Below are 15,711 nucleotides of genomic sequence, written 5' to 3' on the forward strand. Positions count from 1 at the left end.
ATGTTTATAATGAAATAAACTTGTGAACTCATGTTTTTTTAACGTATGATTTATCTACAATAATTTTTTTTTTTATACATACAGGGAGGGAAAGAATAAATAAAAAAGAGTGAGACAAAAGGGAGGTAATAAAGAATGAAATAAAATAAAATAAATGTGATTTAATTTCATTTTTATTCATGATTTATTTATAAGTTTTTGACACATATAGGGTGGGAAGAGGAAAAAAATGACAAAATAAAATAAATAAATAAATAAATAAAAAAATAAATGAGAATTCATTTTATTTTTATTCATGATTTATTTATAAGTTTCTGACACATATAGGGTGGGAAAAGAAAAAAAGACTAAATAAAAAATGAAATAAAATTAAATAAATGTGATTAAATTTTATTTTTATTCATGATTATTGATAAGTTTTTGACATATAGGGTGGGAAGAGGAAAAAAAAAAAGACAAAATAAAATAAATAAATAAATAAAATACATGTGATTTAATTGTAATGTTATTGATGACTTATTTATAAGTTTTTGACACATTGTGGGAGGAAAAAAAAAGACCAAATAATAAAAATAAATAAATGTGATTTAATTTTATTTTCATTCATGATTATTTATAAGTTTTTGACATATAGGGTGAGAAGAGAAAAAAAAGACTAAATAAAAAAAATAAAATAAATGTGATTTAATTTTATTTTCATTCATGATTATTTATAAGTTTTTGACACATATAGGGTGGGAAGAGGAAAAAAGACTAAAAAAAATAAAATAAAAAAAAAGTGATTTAATTTTATTTTTATTCATGATTTATTTATAATTTTTTTTAGAGCGGGAGGAGGAAAAATAGACTAAATAATAGTAAAAGAAAGTGACTAAATAATTTTAAAAAAATGAAATAAAATAAATGTGAATTCATTTTATTTTTATTCATGATTTATTTATAAGTTTCTGACACATATAGGGTGGGAAAAGAAAAAAAGACTAAATAAAAAATTGAAATAAAATTAAATAAATGTGATTTAATTTTATTTTTATTCATGATTATTGATAAGTTTTTGACACATATAGGGTGGGAAGAGGAAAAAAAAAAAGACAAAATAAAATAAATAAATAAATAAATAAAATACATGTGATTTAACTAATGTTATTGATGACTTATTTATAAGCTTTTGACACAGGGTGGGAGGAAAAAAAGACTAAATAATAAAAATAAATAAATAAATAAATGTGATTTAATTTTATTTTCATTCATGATTATTTATAAGTTTTTGACATATAGGGTGGGAAGAGAAAAAAAAAGACTAAATAAAATAAAATAAAATAAATGTGATTTAATTTTATTTTTATTCATGATTTATTTATAATTTTTAGAGCGGGAGGAGGAAAAAAAGATTAAATAAAAAAAATCAAAAATGAAACGAAATAAAATAAATGTAGTTTAATTTTATTTTTACCTATAAAAAAAATGTTATCTACTAAATAAACATAAAAAAGGTCATTGCGACTTTTTGTCTCACAATTCTGACTTTTTCTCAAAACTGCATGATATAAAGTCACAATTGTGAGAAATAAAGTCAGATTTGTGAGATAAAAACGTGCAATTCTGAAAAAAAAAAAGTGAGTTAAAATCTTGTAATTCTGACTTTTTTCTCACAATTTTGAGGTTATATATTGTAATTCTGAAAAAAATGTTTTTTTTTTCCTTTTCATTCAGTGGCAGAAATGTGCTTACATAGTTTTAACTGTATTTTTATATAAATAAAAGCATCCTTGAGCAGAAGTGACGCACCTGAGCTTTCTTCTGATGGACGGCGCTGGCTAAAGACGGAGCGTCCACTCCGATCACCTCGGACACGTCTCCCAGTCCCGGCTCCATGCCGTGTTTGCCTCCTTCCCTCCTGGGCTGGATGTTCATCAGCTCCGTCATGAGGTCCATCTCGGCCTGATCTCCCGCCGCCAAGCGTCCGAGCTCCGCCACCGACGACACGTCGCAGTACTCCAGCTTCTCCAGCTCCAGGACGTCCCCGTGGATCCCGAACTGCGTGGGGTCGGGCATGTTGCCCAGAATGTCCGTCACCTTCATGTTCTTGGCTCCTTCCACGAGGCCGCCGCCGAACAGCGTGGACCACAGGATGTGGAAGAAGCCCCAGACCAGGCTGTAGAGGAAGCGGAACATGCCGGTGAAGATCATCCAGAAGAAGAAGAAGAATCCTCGGATCATCTCCCGGACGCTCATCTTCCTCAGCTTGCGGTATTGTCTCTTCATGCTCCTGAAGGTCAGCAGCTGCCGCAGGTTGGAGAGGCTCTTCCTCATGGAGACGCAGGCCAGAGCGAACGCCGAGGAGGACTCCAGCGCGCCGTCTTCCTCGTCCTCCTCTAGATCCAGGCTCCGAGCATCGTCTTCGTCATCGTCCTCCTCTTGTCTCTCGGCAGCGTCCGGCTCGGAGATCAGAGACGCCAGCTGCATCTCGAAGATGGTGTCCTCGCAGAAGTTCACGAACAGCTCCATCTTCTCAGATTCTCCACCTTTGTTGACCACGTCGAAGATGAACTGCCGCTTGGACTCTTTGACCTGCGGTTTAAAACACACTTACTATTCAGAAATACTGATTCGACTGCACCGACTCCATCAGACGAGAACAAAACATGAACTGAACTGATCTGAATAATGACTCTATTGTCTCCTGTAGAGCTGCTTCACAGATGAAACTGAACTTGGTTTCATAATTGATGAATTTTGCAACACTGAACTGATATTGAACTGAACTGAATCATTTAATCAATTATTTTTGAACCGAATCAACACTAAACTTGTTTCATAATTATTTTCGCAACTCTGAGATATTCAAATGAATTGAATCAACCTCTAAATGAATTTAACTTGTCTCATAATTGATTAATATTGCAACATTGACACAATTAATGAACATAACTGAATCAACATTGAACTGAATTGAATCATTTAATCAGTTATTTCTGAACTGAATCAACACTGAACTTGTTTCATAATTAATTACTTTTGCAACACTGAGTTAAGTGAATTGAATCAACAGTGACTGAATCAATGATCATCTGAACCAATTCAACATTGAACTGAATTTAACTTGTCTCATAATTGATGAATTTTCCAACACTGACAATTATTGAACTGAATTACATTTGTTAGGAAATTGAATTTTTGAACTGAATCAACACTGAACACGTTTTGTAATTATTTTTGCAACATTGAGTTAAGTGAACTGAATCAACAGGGAACTGAATCAATTATCATCTGAACCAAATCAACACTGAACTGAACTGAATCATTTAATCAATTATATTTAAACTGAATCAACACTGACCTTGTTTCATAATTAATTACTTTTGCAACACTGAGTCAACTGAATCAACAGTGAACTGAATCAATGATCATCTGAACCAATTTAACTTTGAAGTGAATTGAACTTGTCTCATAATTGATGAATTTTGCAACATTGACACTGTTATTGAACAGAATTGAATAAACATTGAACTGAATGATTTGAATGACTGAATTGAATCAATCAATCAGTCTGAACTGATCTGAATAATGACTCTATTGTCTTCTATAGAGCTGTTTTATAGCTGATTTGAACTTTTTTCAACCTAAACAGTTATTGAACTGAACAGAATGTGTTTTATGACTAATGAATTTTCCAACTTTGACAGTTATTGAATTGAACTGAATCAACATTGAACTGAACTTATTTCATAATTAATTTTGCAACAGCGGGAGTGTTATTGGGGCAAACTGAATAAACATTAAACGGAACTGAATCAATAATGAACTAAACTGATCTGAATAATGACACTATGTCTTTATAGCTGAACTGAATTCATTGTTTCATAACTGACGAATTCTACAACACTGATGTTGTTATTGTTGTTAAGCTGAATTTATGCCACAGTTGATGAATTTTGCAACGAGTTATTGAACTGAACTGAATCAATGTTGAACTAAATTGATCTGAACAATGACACTATTATCTTCTGTAGAGCTACGAAACAAAACTGAATTCATTTCATGATGTATTTTGATGAATTTTGCAATATTGAGTTACTAAACTGAACTGAATCAACAATGAACTGAACCGAATCAAAACAGAACTCAACTAATCTTAATGACACTATTGTCTTCAGTAAAGTTTTAATGCTAAATTGAATTTTTTTTTCATAATTTGTTTTTTTTTAGCACTGACAGTTACTAAAGTGAATTGAATTAATGAACTGAACAATATCGAACTGAATTGAACTTTTCTTTTCTGAATAATGACACTGTCTAAAGTTGTTTTATAGCTGAATTGAATTTAATTTATTCATAATTGATGAATTAATGCTGTTATTGAACTGAATCGAATGTTTCATAATTTATGAACTTTGCAACTGACAGTTACTGAAAACTGAATTGAATCAACATATTGAAACACTTATTTCATTTTCTTGCAACACTGACAGTTTTTGAAGTGAACTGAATCAATATTGTAGTTATTTCACAGCTGAACTGAATTGTTTCGTCTGATGAATTCTACAACTGGCAGTTATTGAAGTGAATTAGTGCTAAACTGAATTAATCTGAATAATGACACTATTATCTTCCATAGAGCTACGAAATTAAACAGTTCACTTCATAATTGATGCATTTTGCAACTTTGACACCGTTACTAAACTCAATTAAATCAGCAACGAACTGAACTGAATCAACATGGAACTGAATTGATTTGAATAATGACACTATTGTCTTCAGTAAAGTTTTAATGCTAAATTGAATTAATCACTTCATAATTGATGTTTTTTCTCAGCATTGTCACTGCTGAATCAGCACTGAACTGAATTAAACTTGTTTCATAATTGATGAATTTTGCAATATTGCCTGTTACTAAACTGAACTGAATCAACAATAATTTTACAGCTAAAGTCATTTTATAGCTGAATTTAATTTATTCATAATTGATGAACTTTGCAACTGACAGTTACTGAAAACTGAATTGAATCAGCATTGAACTTATTTCATTATCTTGCAACAGTGAGTTTTTGAAGTGAACTGAATCAACATTTAACTGAATCAATACTGTAGTTATTTCACAGCTGAACTGAATTAATTGTTTCGACTGATGAATTCTACAATTCTAGACAGTTACTGAAGTGAATTAAATCAATGCTGAACTGCATAAATGAATTTTTCAACTTTAACATTGTTACAAAACTGAATTGAATCAACAACAAACTGAACAATATCGAACTGAATTGAACTTCTGCAACACTGACACTGACACTGAAAAAACTGTCTAAAGTCGTTTTATAGCTTAATTGAAGTTATAATTTCAAAATTGATGAATTAATGCTGTTTTTGAAATGAATAATGACACTATCTTTAGCTACGAAATTAAACTGAGTTCATTTCATAATTGATGAATTTTGCAATTTTGACACTGTTACTAAACTCATTTGAATCAGCAACGAACTGAACTGAACAATATCACACTGAACTGAACTGAATTGAAGTTCTGCAACATTGACACTGATACTAAACAAAACTGAATTTCTGAACTGAATAATGACAATGTCTAAAGTCGTTTTATAGCTGAACTGAATTTATCATTTAATAATTGATGAATTTCACAGCACTAACACTTAGTGTTACTGAACTGAACTGAATCAACGTTGAACTTGTTTCATTTTCTTGCAACATTGAGTTTTTGAAGTGAACTGAATCAACATTTAACTGGATCAATACTGTAGTTATTTCACCGCTGAACTGAATTAATTGTTTCGACTGATGAATTCAACAATTCTAGAGAGTTACTGAAGTGAATTAAACCAATGCTGAACTGCATACATTAATTTTGCAACTTTGACACAGTTACTAAACTGAAATGAATCAACAACAAACTGAACTGAACAATATCGAACTGAATTGAACATTGCAACATTGACACTGATACTGAACAAAATTGAATCAACTGAACTGAACTGAATAATGACACTGTCTAAAGTCGTTTTATAGCTGAATTGAACTGATCATTTCATAACTTTGAATATGTTGAATATGTTTCATATTGGGTGAATTTTATAGCATAAACACTGTTATTTTTACTGTTTATCTCTGTGAAGCTGCTTTGAATCGATCTGTACTGAATAAAGCTCTGTGGAAATAAGTGTGACTGGTCCTGACCTGCGGTTTCTCCCACTGCGTTCGGCTGGACTCGCTGATCTCGAAGTAAACCCTCTCGATTCTCTTGCCGCCGCCCATGATCTCGATGCGGCCCAGGTAGGGCTCGAAGTAGTTGAGAACGCTCTCGGCCAGGTTCAGGAAGGCGGACAGACGAGAGTCGTGAGGCATGTGCTCCGACAGGTTGGTGAGAAGAACCGCCACGTTGAAGCCGATGTCCTTGGCGGGTTCGTGGAAGCGCTTGACGAACTCTTCGTAGTTGAACATGTCGTTCTCGTCGGCCTCGGCGCAGGACAGCAGGAACTCGATCTCGGACTGAGAGTACTGCTTCTGGTTCTCCATGGACTTCTGGAATTCTTTCTTGGAGATCACGCCTTTGCGGTCGGGGTCGTGCTCCTTGAAGTTCTCTGAGGTCGTCAGATCTTTCAGCTTGAGGAACATGTCGAAGAACTTGAGAATCATCTCCACGTTGCTGGAGGACTCCACCAGAGTGTCCACCATCTGCTTGCCGATGGTCCCGTTCACCACGTTTCCTGCGGGAGATTTGTTGTGATTAATGTGTGTCATTGTGTTAGTCTTAAAGAGACAGTTCACCCAAAAATTAAATTCTGTCATCTTTTACTCTCCCTTACGTTGTTCCAAACCTGTATGAGTTTCTTTCTTCTATTGAGCACAAAAGAAGATATTTGGAAGAATGTTGGGAACCAAACAGTTTCTGGCACCCATAGTATTTTCCTCCATACTATGGAAGTCAATGGCTACCGTCAACTGTTTGGTTGCCAACTTCTTCAAAATATCTTCATTTTGTGTTCAGTAGAAGAAATAAATTCATACAGGTGTGGAACAATGTGAGGAGGTAAATGCTGACAGAACTATGCCTTTAATTTTGTTAACAAAACTATGACAAAATGTTTTTTTTCCATGATTAAGATATGTATTTTTTACAACTGTAGCTGCGGAATAAACGCACTTACACACCTCTGTGCCACAAAATAAAGTCTTTGTTGTTGTTTTAATAGAAAAACACAAATATAATTTAGAAATACTGGGAATATTAACACTGTCACTGTTTTCACTTTTGAGAGAAGATTTTGAGTTTTGTTTTCAAAATGTAGTTTTTTTTTTTTTTTGTCTTTGTATGTTTATATTTATAATATGTGAGCCTGGACCACAAAACCATTACTGATTTTTGATTACTGAAATGATCGATTTTTCTTTTATGCCAAAAATTATATTAAGGATATTAGGACATTAGGATATTAAGTAAGAATCATGTTTCATGAAGATATTTTGTAAATTTCCTACCGTAAATATATCAAAACTTAACTTTCGATTAGTAATACGCACTGACAAGAACTTTTTGGACTTTAAAGGTGATTTTCTCAATATTTTGAGTTTTTTGCACCTTCAGATTACAGATTTTCAAATCTCACTCAAATATTGTCCTATCCTCAATGGAAAGCTTAGCAATCAGCATTCTCTTAATTTGTGCTTATTGGTGAAAAGTGCAATAATTCTGTGAGAAAAAACATTTTGTAATTTGAAATAAAATAAATGCTAATTGAAAAATTTAATTAAAATATTTTTAATTTTGAAAACAAAATTAAAAATATTTTAATATATTTCTTTTTATTTCAGCATGTTTCCAAGTTCTCATTTTCATTTACTAAAATAATGAAAACCGAAACAAATATGAATAAACTATACAGACATTATACATTTAAAAAACAACAAAAAAACTAATAATTTCTCATTTTCATTTAGTTTAATTAAAATAACTAAAACTGAAATAAAAAAAAACTATAGTCACATTTAAAAAAAACAAAAAAAAAACAAATCCAAAAATAATAAGAACCACAAAATAATCAACACTGAATCAAACAGATCTGAATAATGACTCTATTGTCTTCTGTTTTACAGCTAAAACTGAATTTGTCTCATAATAGTTTCTCGAACGACGACAATCATCAGTAATTGCAATAATAATTTTGGTCACACTTTATTTTAAGGTCCTGTTCTCACTATTAACACAATAAACCTCAATAAACTCATAATTTGCTGCTTATTAATGGTTAGTAAAGTAGTTAAGTTCAGGTATTGGGTAGGATTAGGGATGTAGAATATGGTAATGCATAATCAGTTATTTAAAAGTACTAATAAACAGCCAATGTGTTAATAATAGGCATGCTAATAATAGTGAGAACTGTTTCCTATACTAAAGTGTTACCATCATTTTGAGCAAAATAATTGTGATTATCAGTTTAACTATCCTGCAGCATGACTGAAATGTGCCTAAGTTTTAACTAACTAAACCTAAACTAAATTCCCAAGATGTTTAGTCGACTAAAACACGACTAACCAAACAACAGGACAGGTTGACTCAAAATAAAAAAGTACACTAAATTAAGACTAAATAGAAAAACAGCCTAAAATGAAGGTTTGTGCAGCAGAACCTTCCAGCAGCGACAGCATCATGACAATCATGTCCTTCTGCAGATCCATCAGCTCCTTGAGCAGCTCGATCTGACTGGAGTCCTGTGAGGAATCAATTGAGACGTTCATTAGTGTGATGAAGAGGAGTGATGGTCACTGTGACGGTCCGGATCACAGAACGCTTTCATTTACTAAATCAACCTCATGCTTGATCTGCCAAAGCAGCACCATCAGACAAACTCATCTCATCTCATCAGTATCAGTGATAACAACATACTGAGACGCTCAGACTGTCTGGAGAGACATCTAGTGTTCACAGACGCTACTACAGACACAGATCTGACTTCTGACAGCTTCAGCTCTCACAGCAGTGAAATAACAGATCAACACAGACAGAAACAACTCAGGATGCACAGACTGAATAACACACCTGTGACAGCTTCATCTGCATGTTGGCGAAGACGTGGAGAAACCCGACGACGGCGTCCCAGAGTCTGCTGTGAGCCAAACTCTGCTGGTTCCCGATACACGGACCCTGAATGAGACACAAACTATGAACACAGGAGGACTTCACTGTTCTCAGACTAAAATTAAAAAAAAAAAAAAAAAAAAAAAAAAAAAAAAACACAACTAGTGCTACGGTCAATTTACTAGTGTGTGGATACTGGTAGAGACATGTTATAGCATCTCCACTAAATTCTACACCTTTGAAAATCATAACAAGTGATGTCCAACTAGTTCTCTCCTTAAAAATTAACAAATCAAACAGATTCATCATAAGTTCATCCAAATTTCACAAAAAGCTTATGGATGTAATTATAATACAAGTCAAATATTGAAGTGAGTTGCTGTTTTTGTCTCTTCTGAGGAAGATTCATTCACTTGTTTGCCAATGAAACACACAGACATTTTGATCAGATTTATGTTCATCTGATTTCATTTTGTGACTTTTATTTACGTTTTAACCTGTTTACGTTCTGATGTATCACCCACAATACACTTTACATTGAATTAAATTGTACAATGTACAAATTGTGGAATGCTAAAGGGTAAAAATGTTTTCTTTGCATTATTTGACCACTCAAAAGAGAATATAGAAAGATATCATTTTGTATATTTGTATAATATAATGTGTTCTATTAAATTGTACATTTATTTATTCATTCATTTTCTGTAGTTAAACCATGGTATTTGATGTTTCTACTGTTTAATGAAACTAAAATGCTAAAAATGCAGCTGATCTGCATCAAACGATTTGCGATATGCACAAAGTTCTGATCTAAATCAAATGATTCACGAACTCACTTTTAAGTTCCAATCTGAACCCAATGATTCATGAACCCGCTCCAAAGTTCCGATCTAAATCAAATGACTGCGATACGCGATTCGAAGTCCCGAACAGAATCAAATGATTCGCGATTCGAAGTCCCGAGCTAAATCAAATGACTGCGATACGCGATTCGAAGTCCCGAACAGAATCAAATGATTCGCGATTCGAAGTCCCGAGCTAAACCAAATGATTCGCGATACGCGATTCGAAGTCCCGAACTGAATCAAATGATTTGCGATACGCGATTCGAAGTCCCGAGCTGAATCAAATGATTCGCGATACGCGATTCGAAGTCCCGAGCTGAATCAAATGATTCGCGATACGCGATTCGAAGTCCCGAACTGAATCAAATGATTATGATACCCGATTTGATTAGATCTGGTTTTTGCTAGTGAATCGCTTAAACTGAATAATTAAAGTCACGAGTTTGAATCAGTCGGAGCGGTTCCAGCGTAAATGACTCACTCGATCGATTCGGTTCATCTGTTTGTCTTTTCTCGTGTTCAGTCATGTTTACACGACACTGTCAGCACTACTACTGTCTTATCTCGCTAGTTTGATGACATTAACTGAAATAAGCAAAACAAGTCTGATGTTTACAAATGAAATATCCATATTTCCAACACAAACCTGCTCCATATTGAGGTGTGGTAACCGGTTTACTGCTAACTAGTGAAACACTCCATTAATATGACGAGCTGCAGCTCAAAATACATGTTAGATGGAAACATTGTGCATTATGATGGAGTTTGTAGCTTCATTCACTAGATTTGAAATAGTTTGAGCACTGCTGTCATCTCATACCATTCAACACAATCTGACATTTAGTAATAAATATTTGAGAATGATTGTCGTATATAATTAAATAAAAACAAATTTAAAAAATTAAGTCATAAGTCCAGCAACAGGAACTATAATCAAACAGTCAATTAAAAGTAAACCTAAAAAGATAAGAAACATTCACATGGACAATGTGAAGAAATGAAGGTCTCCAGGTTACCTGTATGTATTCAGTGAGCGAGTTGAAGATCTGTTTGGCTACAGCGAGCGCTTTGGAGAAATTCCTCTGACCCGCTTCATCCATCACGTCTTTACCAGAGTAATACCAGTAAAAATCACTAATGGACTCCTGCACAACAACATTCACACAGAGATAAAGCACTGGACGCTCTGACGGCGCTGCTGTGGGGTTACTGTGGTGTTTAGAGTGGTTAACTAGGGCGTTGCTATGGGACGATGTTTTGAGTGGTTACTAAGATGTTTCTATGTAGCAGTGATGTTTTCTGAGTGATTACTAGAGTGCTGCTATGTGGCTATGGTGTTTTGAGTGGTAACTAGTGTGTTGCTATGTGGCAATGATTTTTTGAGAGGTTACTAAGGTGTTGCTATGTGTCAATGATGTTTAGAGTGGTTGCTAGGGCGTTGCCATGTGGCAGTGATGTTTTTTGAGTGGTTACTAAGGTGTTGCTATGTGGCTATGGTGTTTTGAGTGGTTACTAGGGTGTTGCTATGTAGCAATTATGTTTTTTGAGTGGTTACTAGTGTGTTGCTATGTGGCAATGTTTTTTTGAGTGGTTACTAAGGTGTTGCTATGTGGCTATGGTGTTTTGAGTGGTTACAAATGTGTTGCTATGTGCCAATAATGTTTTGAGTGGTTGCTAGGGTATTGCTATGTGGCAATGATGTTTAGGGTGGTTGCTAGGGCGTTGCCATGTGGCAGTGATGTTTAGAGTGGTTGCTAGGTTGTTGCTATGTGGCAGTGATGTTTAGAGTGGTTGCTAGGGCGTTGCTATGTGGCAATGATATTTAGAGTGGTTGCTAGGGTGTTGCTATGTGGCAAAGATGTTTAGAGTGGTTGCTAGGATGTTGCTATGTGGCAATGATGTTTAGAGTGGTTGCTAGGGCGTTGCCATGTGGCAGTGATGTTTAGAGTGGTTGCTAGGGCGTTGCTATGTGGCAATGATGCTTTGAGTGGTTGCTACGGTGTTGCAATGTGACGATGTTTTGAGTGGTTACTAGGGCGTTGCTATGTGGTTATGGTGTTTTGAGTGGGGTGTGTGTGTGTGTGTGTGTGTGTGTACCTGCAGTCTGAGCAGATAGTCGACGGTGCTGATGATGATGTTGACTGTGGTTGTGTTTCCCGTCTGCGTCCTGAGAAAGTTCTGGAAGTCTGAAACACACACGAACGTCACTCCAGCAGAAGCTTTTGTGTGTTTGTGTGGTTCAGATGATCCATTATTCAGATTTCTTACCGTTATTGTGTCCTTCACACAGGAGTTGCAGGAACCTGAACAGATCTTTGGTGAACTCGTCATTCTGAAGAACTTTAGAGCCTTCAGGGAAACAGACACACTTCAGATTCCTTCAACAAGATCTGCTTTAACATCTCCAGACGTCCACAGAGACTCTGTCTACTGGCAGCTCATCAGCATTCAGTGTTAATGGGTTAATTAGAAAACTCTGACATGCGCTGATCCGCCTGACATCATATTTGAGGAGGCCGATAAGTCTGTGACGATTAATTAATGGAACTTTGTCAGACTGTAAAACGTGTTTAGGATCAGTCATTTATGTAATGTAAAATAAAACAGACTGTAAAGAAAAATTCTTTCAGGAAGTTGTTTCGATAAAATTTGGTACCCTGCTGACTTAAAATTTTTAGTTACTTAATGTTAATTTAAGTGACAACTGTAATATTTTAGCTGACTAAACTAATTAGCGGGGAAACAAATTATTTTACAGTTATTTTTTTACAGTGTACTTTGTTTTGTTTTCTATACATGTTATATGTTTGTGTTTTATTTTAATTGTTTTACTTTAAAATTATTCATTTTAATTTTTTAAGTAATTTTAAGTTTTTGTTTTTAATTAAAAATTAATGTATTTTGATATTTTTATTTAGTTAATTAGTAAGTATTTTATTGTGATTTTAATAGTTTTTGCTTTATTAATTTATTTTTTAAGGAATTAGTAGTAGGGGTTTTATTTGGAATGTTTTTATTTTAAAATTTAGTCATTTTAACTGGACATTTTTAATTAATTATTGGTAAGTGTTTTATTGTGATTGTCTTTATTTTAAAAGGATTCATTTTAATTGGACATTTTTATTACTTATTAGTAATAAAAATGACCAAAAATAGATTTTTTTTTAATTATTCATTGTAATGTGACATTTAATTAGTAGGTCTTTTAAACTGATTGCTTTAATTTTTTAATTATTCATTGTAATAATTTATTTTAATTATAAGGTGTTTTTAGATTGTTTTTATTTTTAAATTATTTATTATAATTTGGCTTTTTATTTAATTTATTATTAGTAAGCTTTTAGATTTTTAGGATTTTTTTAATAACTAGCTTGTCATCTATTCACAAACTGTATTTTGGGAAACCCAGATCTATAACATGGAAATGGAAAGCAAGCACATTTGTAAAGCTTTTAAAGCAGTAATTTGTCTTCTCAAACTCAGCGAAACTTCTTTCTACACACTAAAGGGTTTCACTGGTTAGTCGTGCGAATTTAACATCGTTTGCACATATTCAGCACTTATTAAGAACAGGAAGATGAGCGAGAAATACAGAGAGAGAAAGACAGAGAGAGACGGACAGAAAGGAGGGACCAGCAGACGTCAGTGGGGTTCACTTCCTGTCACATGACACATGCACTGCATTCAGACAGACGGACGGACGGACGGACGGACAGACAGGAGAATCTGAAGCGTGTATTTACCGCGCTCCCTCACGTTGACTGCCACCGATGACAAAAGATGACAAGAAGAAAGAAATCAACATAGAAAAACAGCAGACATAAGCAAAGGAGAAGAGACGGAAACTTCCAGAAGAACCAGAGATACTGACACTGAAACATCACCATCACTTATGCCTGAATCACATGAGTCATGAACCGTGAACTATGAACCGTACGCGACCGTCAGTCATTCAAAACCAAACCGTAAAGAGATACTGTCGTGTGCAGATCATATGATTCTAAAGAACAACAGATGAAGAAAGATGTAAATAAGAGTGAAAACTCAAAGCATGTATGTGACTGTAATACTGCACCATGAGATCAAACTATCACAACACTCAGTATAAACACCAGGTGGGTGTGATTTTGGCTGGGCTGATGAGACTAGTGGATGATTTTTTTTTAAGTTGTAAATAAACAGATTATTGCAGAAAAACACTATTTTGCTTTGTTTGCTTTTACATTTTTGTGAAATTTGATAGCAGTTTCTTTTGCACTTTATTTTAAGGTTACCAAAAATGACTTCTACACCTATTTTTTCCACACCAAGGCTGCATTTATTTAAACAAAAATACAGTGAAAAAACAGTAAAATATTAAGTTGGCTTGAGATTCAAACTTCCCTTCTATGCACTAGATTTCTAATCCATTCAGACTCATTCAAACTCATCTACTTCTAATCTATCTCTAGAAACAGGCTAACAACTTGCTAATCATGCTAGCAACATGCTAGCAGCTAGCTAATCATGTTAATAATATGACAACAACTTACTAATCATGTTAGAAACAGGCTAGGAACTTGCTAATCATGCTAGAATCATGCTAGCAGCTTGCTAATCACGCTAACAACATGCTAACAGCTTGCTAATTAGCAACAAACATGTCAATAGCTTGCTAATCATGCTACTAACATGCTAATCATGTTAGAAACAGGCTAGCAACTTGCTAATCATGCTAAAAACATGCTATCAACATGTTAACAACTTGCCAATCATGCTAGAAACATGCTAATCATGTCAAAAAACATGCTAACAACTTGTTAATCATGCTAAGAACATGCTAGCAACGTGCTAATCATGCTAGCAGCTAGCTAATCATGCTAGTAATATGCCAACAACTTGCTAATCATGTTAGAAACAGGCTAGGAACTTGCTAATCATGCTAGAATCATGCTAGCAGCTTGCTAATCATGCTAACAACATGCTAACAACTTGCTAATTAGCAACAAACATGTCAATAGCTTGCTAATCATGCTAGTAACTTGCTAATCATGTTAGAAACAGGCTAGCAACTTGCTAATCATGCTAGCAGCATGTTAGCAACTTGCTAATCATGCTAAAAACATGCTATCAACATGTTAACAACTTGCCAATCATGCTAGAAACATGCTAATCAAGTTAAAAACATGCTAGCAACTTGCTAATCATGCTAAAACATACTAGAAACATGTTAACGACTTGCCAATCATGCTAGAAACATGCTAATCATGTTAAAAACATGCTAGCAACTTGCTAATCATGCTAAGAAGCATGCTATCAACATGTCAATCCTGCTATCTATTTGACAGACTGTATTGCCTTCAAAACATCTTTTTAAACTTTTTAAACTTTCTGGCCCGGCTTTCTCAAGCCAACTTAAAGTTTTTTTTTAATCTAGTTATGATTTAAAACAGCTGTTTTCTATGCGAGTATCTGTTAAACTGTAATTTATTTGTGTGATGTGCAGCTGAATTTTCAGCATCATTACTCCAGTCTTCAGTGTCACATGATCCTTCACAAATCATTCTAATATGCTGATTTGCTGCTCAACAAACATTTCTGATTATTAGCAATGTTGAAAACAGCTGTGCTGCACAATATTTTTGTGGAAACTGTCATATATTTTTTCAGGATTCACAGATGCATTGAAAGTTCAAAAGAACAGCTTTTATTTGAAACAGAAATACATGTTTACTTGTCATTTTTTAGCAATTTAATGCATTCGTGTATGTGCTTGTTGTTTTGTGTGATGATCACAGT

The 15,711-nt window shown here is 34.1% G+C and overlaps 1 protein-coding gene across 4 annotated transcripts in view; it reads right to left on the reverse strand.

The window, feature by feature from the left end:
- The window catches only part of LOC127180108 (ryanodine receptor 3), a 176,289-nt gene that overhangs the window by 15,184 nt on the left and 145,394 nt on the right, over positions 1-15,711 (reverse strand). For 2 of the 4 annotated variants that reach the window (XM_051134055.1, XM_051134053.1), the window contains 8 exons: positions 13,677-13,694; positions 12,202-12,282; positions 12,031-12,119; positions 10,950-11,078; positions 9,050-9,154; positions 8,640-8,721; positions 6,190-6,719; positions 1,789-2,571 (listed from right to left, as the gene is read on the reverse strand). In XM_051134055.1, the coding sequence (XP_050990012.1) occupies positions 1,789-2,571; positions 6,190-6,719; positions 8,640-8,721; positions 9,050-9,154; positions 10,950-11,078; positions 12,031-12,119; positions 12,202-12,282; positions 13,677-13,694 (1,817 nt within the window). The remainder of the gene's footprint in view (positions 1-1,788; positions 2,572-6,189; positions 6,720-8,639; positions 8,722-9,049; positions 9,155-10,949; positions 11,079-12,030; positions 12,120-12,201; positions 12,283-13,676; positions 13,695-15,711) is intronic. The other 2 variants (XM_051134057.1, XM_051134056.1) reach the window with 1 other exon arrangement.

This window comes from Labeo rohita, chromosome 17, assembly GCF_022985175.1.
Source record: "Labeo rohita strain BAU-BD-2019 chromosome 17, IGBB_LRoh.1.0, whole genome shotgun sequence".
In the NCBI taxonomy this organism is placed as follows: domain Eukaryota; kingdom Metazoa; phylum Chordata; class Actinopteri; order Cypriniformes; family Cyprinidae; genus Labeo; species Labeo rohita.